Genomic DNA, 13,507 nt, shown 5'->3' with positions numbered 1-13,507 from the left:
AGACGAACAGTACTGCAGCATTTATCTTTGCCTGAGGCTTCCTCCAGCCCCAAGCAAGCCGAGGGCTCCATAGCTATCCTTCCAGGCTTTTTGAGATAAACAGCACTGCAGCATTTATATTTACGTAGGGCGTCTTCCAGCCCAATGCTAGTCATCCCAGGCTTCTACGTTGTCCCATGTTGGGCTTCAGTAATTCTTCCAGTCGCACTCCATTGTGCATGGGGAAAGGGAGGGGGGGGGGCTTGGCTGCGCATGCACAATGGAGTGTGACTGGAAGAATTACTGAAGCCTAACATGGGACAACGTAGAAGCCTGGGATGACTAGCATTGGGCTGGAAGACGCCCTAGGTAAATATAAATGCTGCAGTGCTGTTCATCTCAGATGCACTCAAAAGGGAACCTGAAGTGAGAGGGATATGGAGGCTGCCATATTTATTTATTTTTTTAAACAATGTAATACCAGTTGCCTGGCAGTCCTGCTGATCCCACGCCTCTAATACTGCTAGCAACAGACCCTGAGCAAGCATGCAGATCAGAGGTTTCAAAGATTAGCTGCATGCCTGTTTCAGGTGTGTGATTCAGACAGTACTGTTGCAGGACTGCCTAGCAACTGGCAGTCCTGCCAAACAAATATGGAATCCTCCATGTAAATCTAAGTTCAGGTTTTCTTTAATTACCATTTTACTGTACAAACTACAGAAAAATGAAATAAGTTTGGTTTTTCCAAGTTACAGGTCTTTGTATATCATCACTATATGCCCCCACTTGGGTGAACCAGTGTGCTAAACAAACTCCCACCACCTGTGGGTCAATCAAGGTAAGCTTGCCAAATCCTTCAACACTGTTTATCCTCTTCAGATGTTAATACTCCCGCAGTATTTGCATAGTTATTCCTAGGCATAAGAGACATTGCTCATGGCATATTATCATCAATAATATGCCGCCATCTGCACCACTGGTAAGGGTATTGCCCTTACTTGATGGGACCACAGGACTGATCCCTCACATTCAGAGCACATAAAGAGAACCCAAGGTGGGGTTATAAAATTAAAAAAACAACTCTGCTACCTGATCCGGCAGGCTGGGAGGATTAGGTAGCCGCCATCTCCGCCGCTCCTGTGGCCCACATCTCCTCACCTCTGGGGTTACGACGCTGGAAGGGAACATGGTCTCTGTGTCCCATCCCCCCCCCCCCCCCCCCGCACAACCTTGGGTACACTATAAAGCAGGAGGGACGGCCATACTATCCTAGGGGGAAAAAAAACATAAATAAACACTTGTTCTACTTACATAATATATGTACTGTACTGTCCACGTTTTGATTTCAGTGAATGTTAAATAGTAAATAAAGAGAAAACTGCTCCTGGCTTTGGCATTTTTATGCCAATCCTTATGTCATTTCCTCCCTTACTTTTATTTTTCAGGGCTGTAGAGTCGGGACAAAAATCATCCGACTCCAACGGTTTATGAAACCTCCAACTCCAGGTACCCAAAATGGTTCCGACTCCTCGACTCCTTAGTCTAATACTTACCAGGGCTGTGGATTTTGTACAAAAATCATCCGACTCCCGACTCCTCTGTTTATGAAAACACAGACTCCGACTCCAAGTACCCGAAATTGCTCTGACTCCTCGACTCCACAGCTGTTTTTTTTCTCCTAGAAACTGCACTGTCATATCTAGCTTGCTTTGTAAACAAGTGAGCTCAGCATAGATCGTTATTCATCAGCTCACTGAACTGCCCTCAGCCAGGAGGAGCAGGAATGTGGGAGGGGTGACGAAAAGCTTCCTTTTCGTCGGCAATATACCAAATAGAGCCAGGCTGACTGAGATAAGATTTATTGCAGCAGAAACATTTCTGATTGAAGTGCTTGCAATGCAGCCAGGTTGCAGGCTGCACAATAAGCACAGAGCAGTGGGCAAATGGAATTTGATTTTATGGCTGAAAATCCTGCTTTAATATAATCCATTACTAGGTATGGTATCACTTTCCATCAGGCGAAGCTAAACACGGGAGGCGGAACTTAGCAACAGAGTGCTGAACAAGCAGCATGTGAGGTCCGGAGCTGGGTAAGTAGAGGACAGCCACAGTAGCTGCACCAGTAGGAGACTAAGGGCCCGTTACACTTAATCAGTTAGTGTGCATCAGTATGCGTTAGTGCACGTTGGTACACGTTTTTTCCATAGCGGTGCATTGGGAAGAAGATTTCAGTTAAAACGTGTTAAGTGTGAAAGGTGCCATAGGAAAACATGGGCATTACTTTGAAAATCAGTTTTCTTTCCGTTTTAACTGAGAGCAACTGATCAAGTGTAAAAGGGCCCTTAGTGCAATGCTTTTGATATAATTGATTGACGAAGGAGGAGACAAATAGAAGAAGTGATACCATACCCAGGAGTAGATTATAATAAAGCTCTAAACGTAGAGATAAGTCCAGCTATCAGGGCAATACCTTTACAAGTGGTGCAGGTGGCAGCATATTACTGATGATAGTATGCCATTGTTCAGTCACTCTTATGCCCAAGAATAAGTGTATGTAAATGCTGTATGGAGTATTCCATCTGATGAGGATTTCTGGCTGAGCTCTTAAAGAGAGTCTGAAGCGAGAATAAATCTCGCTTCAGACCTCATAGATAGCAGGGGCATGTGTGCCCCTGCTAAAACGCCGCTATCCCGCGGCTTAACGGGGGTCCCTTCACCCCCAAATCCCCTCGGTGCAGCGGGGGATCTCTTCCTGGTTGGGGCAGGGCTAACCGCCGCAGCCCTGCCCCACGCACGTCTGTCAGCGCGTATCTCCGCCTCTCCCCCGCCCCTCTCAGTCTTCCTTCACTGAGAGGGGCGGGGGAGAGGCGGCGATGCGCCGCTGATAGACACGACTGGAGGCAGGGCTGCAGCCGTTAGCCCTGCCTCCAGGAACGACCAATTCCACGACTAACGTTTGCGGGGGTGGGTTTGGGGGTGCAGGGACCCCCGTTTAGTGGCGCGATAGCGGCGGTTTAGCAGGGGCACACATGCCCCTGCTAACTATGAGCTCTGAAGCGAGATTTATTCTCGCTTCAGAGTCTCTTTAAGTGGCTGCAACATTATATGTACCAAATATATGCGTAGATAAGTAATAACAAAATACGGCCTAAAAAATAGGCCAAAAAGCTATGACCCGCCAATTGGCCGACCCTCAATATGCCACCATAGCCCCCCATGCACCGCGTGCATTGGAGTGTGCAGGCGGGTGCTTCAGCATGTATAGCTACTTGTCCTGGCTTTGGCTTGCATCTAGTGTCCCGTGCAAATGTGAACTGACCACTAAAGCTCCAGGCTCAGTCACGACACCGTAGTATGCCTGGAGCTCTAGTGGCCAGTTCAGAAGCTGCATGGGACACTAGATGATGTAAGCTGAAGCCAGAACAGGTAGCTATACATGCTGAAGTGCACTCTGCGTACATGGGCCGCAGCATGTTATTCGTGGTATATCACCCGTGGATAGGCCAACACCCCCACCCCCCACCAATTTACACCGAAAAGTTTGGTGTCAAAAAGTCGAGCCTCCACTGTGATATAGGGTATATCATCACGGTTTGGGCTGCTTTGTTAAATAATAAATAATCCAGTAAATCATCAAAAACTAACAGTGATAAGATAACGGTTGGATGTGCCAGCACAACTCAACCACCAAATGATCTATTTTTAAATTGAAACTGCACATAAATTTTAGACTCCGCCTATTGCTAGTCCCCCTGAAAATGAAAAGCTGGATCGTATGTTAGTACCTTTTATATAGAAATCATCTTATGTCCATGGGGAACCAGGTATATCAGATGTCCACCAATACATCCACATAGACCAGCTATGGAAATATACAGCATTTGGTAAAATGGTCAGAAATTATGTGTGATTTCATTTTCTTGCCCTACATTTTTACATACAATAACATCTCAGAAAAATAGCTCTGAAGGAAATTGAAATACAAGTTACAGCTTCTTAAAGCCCTGAAAGATAAGGATCATTTGAAAGGTGTGAGTTTCTGGGAAAGATGTGTCATTCAACATCACAAGCCAATCACAAAAGCTCCAATTTACATTATCCTTCATTGCAATGCCTGGGTATTGCCAGCCCTAGAATAGCTAGTAAATGTAAGTGCTAGAGTGCAAAGTCAGCTGCCATTCTTCTTCATTGGGTTGTGCTGCCATGTGGATGCTTGACATGGAGCACCCTATTCCATAGTCTCTGAAATACAAAAATACCTCATGGCATTGTTAGGCACTGTCTGCACCTCCTATTCATGCCCGTTTCTTGGGCCGTGCGGGACGTGCCGCCACCCGAGTCCTATTGCTTTGTTTCAGGAAATAGAACATACTGTAAAACCACAAAGTGTGAAGAGAGCCTTGTCATCAAGATACCACAAAAGCGATTTCCATCATAGCGCAATGCAGACTTCTTCATAATTTATCTTCAAAAGAAAATGGCACGTTTATTGAGGATGTGTGCTAGTAAAAATGTGCAACACAAGATAAATGCCGTCCTGATTTAGATCATGCTCTGAATGTGTCAGAGGTATTATTCATTGAGATGTTGGTCCATGTTTTCTGTTAAAGAGGAACTGAATATAACTTAATGGATACAATTGCTTAGTTTTTACATTACTTTAGAAACTGTTTAGTCAGTGTTTGCTCTTTGTAAAATTTTTCCTTAACCCGATTTACATTCTAAAATTTATCACAGGTGGTGAAATCTTTACTGCTTGCACGGAGCATCACTGCAGAATGTTTGTTTGTTGTATGTTCCAAAGTAAGCAGACACCTTGTCTCCCAGAGTGCACCAGGAGGAGAAGGGCTTCGTGACATAGTAGGAACGATTGGGTATCCTGAATAAATGAGTACATTCTTCTCAATGTCATTGCAGTGCCCATTTAAGGTTCTTGGAAGCTCCAATAAAGTTCCCAGACTGAAAAAAAAAAAAAAGAAAGCAATTAGATGTACAGATAGATGTATATATAAACAGTAATAATTACAGGACTCATAGCAACCAAGTCTAATGCTGGGAATACATGGTTCGTTTGAAATTATCAATCGAGCCGCTGATGGCTCGATTGATAATTTCCGACCTGTCCGATACCCTGCCGGATCGATTACGCGCTTGATACCGGCGAGGAGAACAAAAGAATAAACGTACGGGAGATGAGAAATGCCCACGGGGACGAGCGGGAATCGATCCGGGTGGCTGCGGGGACGCACCCCTGGCTCTATTCCGGTGCATAATCGACCCGTGTATTCCCAGCATAACGTGCAACTCTTCTAGAACTAGGAACAGATGCATAATCCCACTTTGTTTGCCTGTTAAGATTGCGACACGTGGCAATGTAGTGAAGCAATCTTACCAGATCTTTATAGTACAGTATAATCTCGTTTCAATAAACTCAGGTATAGTAAACCACCCCTCCAGGTCCCGGGAAATCTCCATTATAAGTCTATGGGAGCAAGGCCTGGTATAGTAAACATGGGAATAATAAACATTCGGTGTAGTACACTAGTTTTTTGGCCCCTACGCGACACTGACTCTGGATATAGTGAAAAGTAGGTGGCACACGCATCATGCGTTAGTGTGATATCAATTATCTCGGATGCTCTCTTCACACTGGCAGGTGAGCCGATGCCTCAATGGGGTGCAACGAATAGCGCCGCTGTTACTCTTTAGCTAGGATGCACATTTGGTGGATGGACAAGGTCTAGAATACCTTAGGACTGCATAGCCAGGTAACACGAATACCAGGCTGGACATATCGCAGCATGCATCCTGTAACTGGGCAAGACAAAACTTCCTGTTCACAGTTGGGCCAATCATGCAGCCTCTCCAAAGTGCAGCCAATCATCATGCAGTCCATCAGCATATCAAACTATTCCATTCTTGTAAGTGGGAAAGGGATCAAATGATTTATATATATCATTTGACAAAGTTTTAGAAACGTTTGCTGCGATGCCAGGCCAAATTGCATAGGTACTCAGGTCGTATCAGAACTTTCCTGGAAAGCACAGCACCCCCGCTGACAAACTCGTAAATCAAGGTTAAAAGTACCCTTTCACTAGTCTTGAGCGGCTCCAAAATGCCAGGAGTCTTAATACCTCTAGAAGATCTACTGGCTTCAAAAGATCCGAGTTGTGCACAACCAGCTGCTTTCACAAGGAATAGCTGACCTTACTGTAACCCAAAAATTAATCGTTTACCATTTTCATGGGTTAGGAATATATTAAATTAACCATCTTTTCAGAAATTATTCAGGTTATTCTGATACCCATTTCAGGAAATTCTTGGAGAAATGGGACACAGGCACCCTGGGATATTAACATTTTCAGGCATACTTTATTGTTTCTTGTTCATATTTCATATCTGTGGATTTGTAATGCCTTACTGAATGTGGATATGCAATCTATTTCTTGATGTGACCTACAGACATGGAGAGATTGGCAAAGCAGGAATTCTGCCACAATCTTTCTCCCTGGAGAAGGGGCTGCCCCCTGTTCCAATTACACAAGACTGGACTTTTGCGTGTCATAGCTTCTCCTAGTTACAGGGTTAGAGTGGACCTGAAATCTTTTCACAGGACAGGAAATCTTACACACGACAGGAAAACAGAGAAATGCACCCTGTATGTATTTAGCCTGTCTAATTACCCATCATTTGTGTCTAATCACAAGTTATTTGATCTCTCCCGTGTCACCTGACTGCCACGGTAGATAAGCTCATTTGAAAACACAGGATGTTAACAATATGTTTGCTTTCATGAAAGCAGGAAGTAGAAACAGAGCAGATTTATTACAGGATTTGTATTTTGTATCAGCTGTACCAAAGAAATGTTTTTCTTTAAAGGATATTATGCTGTTACTTATATTTTAGAGCAGAAAGGAAGTTATGAGTTCAGGTCCGCTTTAAAACGCAGAGACCTACTTAGGTCCATTGTCCTTGTTCATCATCTGCCCTCGAATTCCATCAATCGACAGGCCAGCAGGACACTGGCCAACACGCAATACTTTGGATTATTTCAGCACAAAGACTTTATCACTTTTTGGACTCATACATGGTATTTTGAACTTTCAGACATTCTACTTCATTTCTCATCCCTTGCTTATTCTATCCAATCATTCTGTTCTGCTGCCAGACATTTTATTTGCCAGCTCCAATGTATATTTTTGTGTATAGCTTTATAATAAGCCAACGATTTCATCGTTCCAGTTTTGCCCTTGTTACCTGATTATTCTGATCTATGCTAGAACGTTTCAGAGGCTGCGTCCGCGGGAGGATTTTTTTAAATAAAATTTGATTTAAATGCTTAAGTTAGCACTTTGCAAGCTAACTATGGTCCCCAAGTCCCCCGGCACCGCTCTGATCCCCCCCAATCGGCGCCGGCAATATTTACCCGTCCGGGATCCCGCGAGAGCCGCAGCTTCACCATTTAGCTTCAGTCATCGCTATGGCAACGATCAGACATGACGTCTGACGTCATCGACGTAATGCGCAGTCCCGATCCTCCCCATAGCGAAGCCTGGAGCTGATTGGGAGGCTACGCCATCGCGGGATCCCTGGGGGGTACGTATAACGGTAGCGATCGGGGGAGAGCGGATGGACTTGGTGGCATATGTTACCTAGCCACGTGCTACCTTAAGCATATAAATCAAATTTTATTTTAAAAAATCCTCCGGGGGCCATGTGATCCTCTCCGGCGGGTAGCCCGAGCGTAGGTCGGGCTTACCGCCAGGGAGGTTAAAAAAGGAGACACACTATCACATGATCTTATTTTTATAAATTGTTGATTTGGCTAGTTAGCTTGCAATTAACCATTTTCTTCCTTTTAGGAATAATTAGCTTTCAATACAATACAATAATACAATACAATAACATTTCTATAGCGCTTTTCTCCCATAGGACTCAAAGCGCTTAGGCTCTCTCAGATTCAGTAATTAGTAGGATGAAGTATTCACACAACAAAAGTTATATTTCTGCAAATGCCAAACTGAACAGGTGGGTTTTCAGTCTGGATTTAAACACGTCCAGGGATGGAGCTGTCCTGATCTGTTGAGGTAAGGAGTTCCAAAACGTAGGGGCAGCATGACAGAAGGCTCTGGGACCAAAAGTTTCCAGGTGTACTCTGGGTATGACTAGATTATTAGAACCTGTTGATCTGAGAATGCGGGGATTGCTACGCAGCTGTAACATATCTTTCATGTATCCAGGGCCTAGATTATTCAGGGATTTAAATGTCAGTAGGCCGATCTTGAATAGGACCCTCCATTCTATAGGTAGCCAGTGAAGGGAGTGCAGGACTGGCATTATGTGGCAGTGACGGGGTTGGTTGGTTAGCAGTCTGGCAGCAGTATTCTGTATCAGCTGTAGTCGGTACAAGACCTTTTTTGGAAGGCCAGTGTAGAGAGCATTGCAGTAGTCCAGTCGGGATGTGATGAAGGCGTGGACTAAGGTTGGCAGATCTTCTGGGGGTATGAGGTGCTTGATTTTTGCAATGTTCTTCAGGTGAAAATAGGATGATTTCACCACAGCAGAGATTTGAGTTCTGAAGTTTAAATCCCAATCAATTAGAACTCCCAGGCTACGCACATGATCAGAGCTGCGCAGATCCGTGCCTCCTATTCCCAGTGGTGAAGACTGCAAGTTAAGTTGTTTTGTTATCATGCTCTGCCCTCCTATCAGAAGGACTTCAGTTTTGTCTGCATTTAGTTTCAGCCAGTTGTCATTCATCCATTGCTGTAGTTCACGTAAGCAGGCGTTTATAGTTAGAGTTGGGTCTGTCACACCAGGCTTGAAGGAAAGATATAGTTGAGTGTCGTCTGCATAGCAGTGGTATGTCAGGCCATGTTTTTGGATTAGTTTTCCCAGCGGTAACATGTAAATCGTGAAAAGGTATCGTTTTTAATAGAGTGGTGGCAGCATAGTACCTTGATTTCCAGTGCAAAATCTAAAACGATTTTTACAGACTGTACATACAATCGAGATTATATCATGTATGGGCACTCCAACCAATTTTAACCGGTTACTGTGCTCACAGTGGATTCACCTCCAGAAATTTCTAGTGGATGAGACCTGTATAGCAACTGTGGCATAATACGACAGGATTGGCTGGTCATTGTCACAGGGAGACTTCCTATAATGTTACCATTTTTTAAATAATCTGTGGAAGGTTTTCTTTTTGAACAAATGATCAGAGAACACTTGTGTTTTGTTCCAGAGGTGGACACTGGCTCCAGAGCATAGAGACATAAACTAAGTACACTCATGCAATTTCGGTTGCCTAGCAGGGATAAGGGCTCAATCCCTCAGACGATACACTCGTGACTGATGCTGTACAGACCAAGGCTGGGTTACTTACTATAGAGCGGGTGCAGAGTAATGATGAGCAATGCACCATGGAGTGGGAGAGGCATGAAGGTCAGAGTTTAGTCGATATGATCTGGAAAGTCGGCTCTTTTAACAATGCATCTGGGAGGGTCAAAGTAGCTGTACACACTGAATATTCTCTATAAATCTTTAGCAGCTGCTTTGCCCAAATTCAATCTGATGTGTGTACATACCTATAGTCTGTTCTACAGATCTTTATAAACTGAGAGCCCACAGCTGGTAAACTGCCTCTATCACTCTCGTCATCACTCTGCATGCGCAGAAGACCCCAGCTGACGTCACTGAGCCAATTACCGGAGTTGATCGTCTATGAACGGAGGACCGCAGGAGGACAGCGAAGGACTCAGGTGTGCTTATAGGTCTGGAGGAAGCCCTGGGTAAGTATAAAATCTTTAGTGTACTTGTCCCAGGTACACTTTAAGGTGCCTATTAACGGTACAATTTTTTCATTAGCTGCAATCTTTCAATGAACTTTTAAAATCGTAAGTAATCGTAAGGTAATGATTGATTCCATAAACGGGTCAATTAAGGCATTATCTCTCTTCAGATCCAACTTTTGGATCTATTACATTTTCTGTTCCAATTGGCCAGTACATCGATATTTGCCACACATTGTGCAGTTTTCTGTACAATTCGATCATAAAAACTGCGTTGAAAGATCCCATCTGATGAAAAAACTGTACCGTTAATGGGCACATTAAGGGCTCAGACACACTATAAGCTCTTTTCTGTGCGCTTTTTAGCCATCAGCACTTTTGTAGAGTTTTTTAAAAAAATGCTCCCATTGACTTACATTAGAATTGCGGTAAAATCGTGCGATTTTATCGCGATCACGATTTTAATGTAAAAAGCACTCCGAAAATGCTGATGGCTAAAAAACGCTTATAGCGTGTCTGAGCCCTAAGATTTTACCAGCAGTGTTAAAGGGACTCCGAGCTCATAAAAAAAATGAAAGTTGTACTCACTTGGGGCTTTCTCCAGCCCAGTGCTGGTCGGGAGGTCCCACGACGGCGTCCTGCCTCTTCTCCTTCTCCCCGCTCCGGAATGGCTGACAGGCCGCAGCCCGGGCGACACTCGCCCGAGTGTCGGGCTGCTCCTTCCGCGTATGACGCGGATTACGTCACACGCCGGCCGCCTCGCGTCATCACGGCGGCCGGCGTGGCAGTACGGCGCAGTACTTTCACGCCGGCCGGCGTGTGACGTAATCCGCGTCATACGCGGAAGGAGCAGCCCGACACTCGGGCGAGTGTCGCCCGGGCTGCGGCCTGTCAGCCATTCCGGAGCGAGGAGAAGGAGAAGAGCCAGGACGCCGTCGTGGGACCTCCCGACCAGCACTGGGCTGGAGAAAGCCCCAGGTGAGTACAACTTTCATTTTTTTTTATGAGCTCGGAGTCACTTTAAAAACAGTCTGTGGAGTTATAGCAGATTTTTTTATGTGCTCCTAATTTACACTTCCAGACGATGTGGCAAAATCCTAATTTACACTTCCATGTGGTGTGTCCAAATTGTTAAATCTTTCTCACTGTGTGTGATGTTAAAAAGTGAAATGTTACTTGCTATCAAGTAATTTGATGATTTTAAAAAAGGCTAAGTAATGCTCTTTATAGAGTATATGAAGACATGTAAATACAAACTAATCCCACAAACAATGTAGACTTCAGAGATTCTTGCATCTATGAAGACACTGAATATTTGTCTCCCGAAATGCTTCTTAGTAATAATCAAGGGTGTTGCTAGGATCCTAAGAGATCGGGGGCACTTTTAGGCACTCCGTCCAAAAATGGGTGTGACCATACACCGGAATGTGGGTGTGGTCATTGATGGAGACAAATTTACTTCAAGTTAACAGCAGTCTAAGTAGGCCTGCCTAGCAAAATGTTGGATGAAGCTCCCCTCTCTCTCTCTCTCTATATATAATGCATGCTGGGTGTTGTGTGGTGCCATGCTGGGTACTATGGTGCCTCTATGGGGTGTATTAGGTGCCTCTATGGGGCATGCTGGGTGTTGTGGTGACACAGCAGAGTAGCAAAGCAGGAGGAACTACTCATCTCCTCCATCCACTGTCCAAGTCTGGAGAGATCCTCTCTAGCTGGCAATTCTCCCCCTAGCATCTGGGTGTCGCCGGCGGGTCGGGAGTGCGTCGATAGCGGGTTTGAATCCTCGACGACCGATGCAATGCAGCGGGTATACATTACCTGCTCCGCCGGCGCGAGTCCCGCTGTCACTGCTGTCTTCTCCGCTCTGGTCCGGTCTGGTCTCCACTTCCTGCCCGGCAGGAAGTTTAAACAGTAGAGGGCGCTCTACTGTTAAAACTTCCTGCCGGGCAGGAAGAAGTGAAGCATGCCGGAGACCAGAGCGGAGAAGACAGCAGTGACAACGGGACTCGCGCCGGCGGAGCAGGTAATGTATGCGAGGCGGGGAGCGGCGGCAGCAGCACCACCACCACCAGATTGTGAACGGTTTCAGGCTGAAATCGGTTCACAATCTGTTTGCAGTGAAGGTGGCCATACGATCCCTCTCTGATCAGATTCGATCAGAGAGGGATCTATCTGTTGGTCGAATCTGATGGCAAATCGACCAGTGTATGGCCACTTTAAGGGGAGAGAAGCCCAGAAGAGATATCTGCAGAATCTGGAGACTAAGCAGCTGGAGAGGAGTACTACTGCCTGCTGCCTGGGGGACATCCGGGGCACATGCTAATGATCTTTGGGGCTAGCAACACCCCTGGTGATAATTGCAGATGACAGTTTAGGAATGATCACTGTACAGATCTGGCATTTAGGTGCTAAACTACTTTAGGGGACCCAGCTGGTATCCTCAAAGGGAGCAATTCTCCAATCACAGTACCCTCTTGCAGCACAAAGCATTGTAATTGGCCAAATAATGTGGACAGAGTTTACTTCAACCTATGGGAAACCTGGCAGTTCAGGAGGGTGCTGTCCACTCAGTCACATTAGCCAAATTTCCCGACGGGGCTTCCTGCTGGGTCCCTTAAAGTAGACTAGTACCAGCATTTGCGTTGGTCACTCACTGAACCAGCATGCTTGTGTAGGACATTCAGTGAACCAGCATTGTGGATCGCTAAAATGATGCCACTGTACCGACACTAAAATCCCTACCCACAACGCAATGTTTGTGGTCATTTTTTTTTTTTTGCAACTGGTGAAAAGTCGTTAAATGATATTTAGGGACATGCGGCAATCACAGCCATAATGTCCAATTAATAAATGACGATCGTTCAGATTCCCTTTGACCACCATGCCATAGTTGCCAGGATCAAGATGGATTGGATAATGCCATTGGTTGATCCCTGATACATCTTCAAGTACTTAGCTTTACTTTTTGCCTGAGACACCAACTAAAATCTAGTATGTGCAGGTAGAATTGCACTACATAGTTGTTTGTCCAACAAACATGAATAACTGGATTTCTATGGAAACCCGACTGATTGTCTGTAAAGTGGATAATAAAAAGGTAAATGACAATGCTAGGCCCAAGAGCCTGGTGACAAAGTGAGTGACAATGACACGGGCCTCTATATGACAAAGACTGATGAGTGGCAGCTGCTGCTGGGGAACTTACTATCAGTCAGTAGGGTTCTCGGCCAGGCAGCCACAACACGGGGCGTGCTGGAGGGGCAGAGGTGGCCTTCTATGGAGGAAGAGGATTTCCTCAGTGCCGCCTCCATGGCCGGAGTCCGCAGCAGATCAGTCCCGGTGAGACCCCGGGAAGCGCTGACTTGATGGCCAGCGTCCGCAGCAGATCAGCCCGTCACCCGGCATAGCAGCCTGCAGTCCCGCCGCTAGTCCAGGTAGCCGTCCAGCACATCCATCTCGCTATCGGACTCGTAGAGCAGCAGGGAGGCGGGCTCTGACAGCACCCCCAGCTCCAGCAGCGCCTGGTCCATGTCCTCGGGGAGGAACACCATGCCCACGTTCAGGGCAATGTACTCCATCAGGAAGGCATAGTACAGGATCAGCACGTTGACAAAGAACAATCCCACGTAAAACATATAGGGGGTGTCATTCAGCGTCTGGGCCGGGGAATCCAGCTGTGCCACCGGGGCAGGGTTACTATGCTCGGGTAGATCCTGCAGCCAGCCACAGTATAC

The 13,507-nt window shown here is 45.8% G+C and overlaps 1 protein-coding gene across 1 annotated transcript; it reads right to left on the bottom strand.

Moving 5' to 3' along the window:
• Positions 1–2,898: 2,898 nt before the first annotated feature.
• On the bottom strand, positions 2,899–13,507 carry DEXI (Dexi homolog). Its single transcript, XM_068244689.1, has 2 exons — positions 12,979–13,507; positions 2,899–4,938 (listed from the first exon to the last, which is right to left on the bottom strand). Exon 1 carries the CDS (start codon positions 13,406–13,408, stop codon positions 13,199–13,201), a length of 210 nt encoding a protein of 69 aa, XP_068100790.1. The 5' UTR covers positions 13,409–13,507; the 3' UTR covers positions 2,899–4,938; positions 12,979–13,198.

The sequence above is a fragment of the Hyperolius riggenbachi genome, chromosome 7, assembly GCF_040937935.1.
Source record: "Hyperolius riggenbachi isolate aHypRig1 chromosome 7, aHypRig1.pri, whole genome shotgun sequence".
Classification (NCBI taxonomy): Eukaryota; Metazoa; Chordata; class Amphibia; order Anura; family Hyperoliidae; genus Hyperolius; species Hyperolius riggenbachi.
Note: the sequence above shows the minus strand (reverse complement) of the source record. Positions and strands in the feature narration are given on the sequence as shown.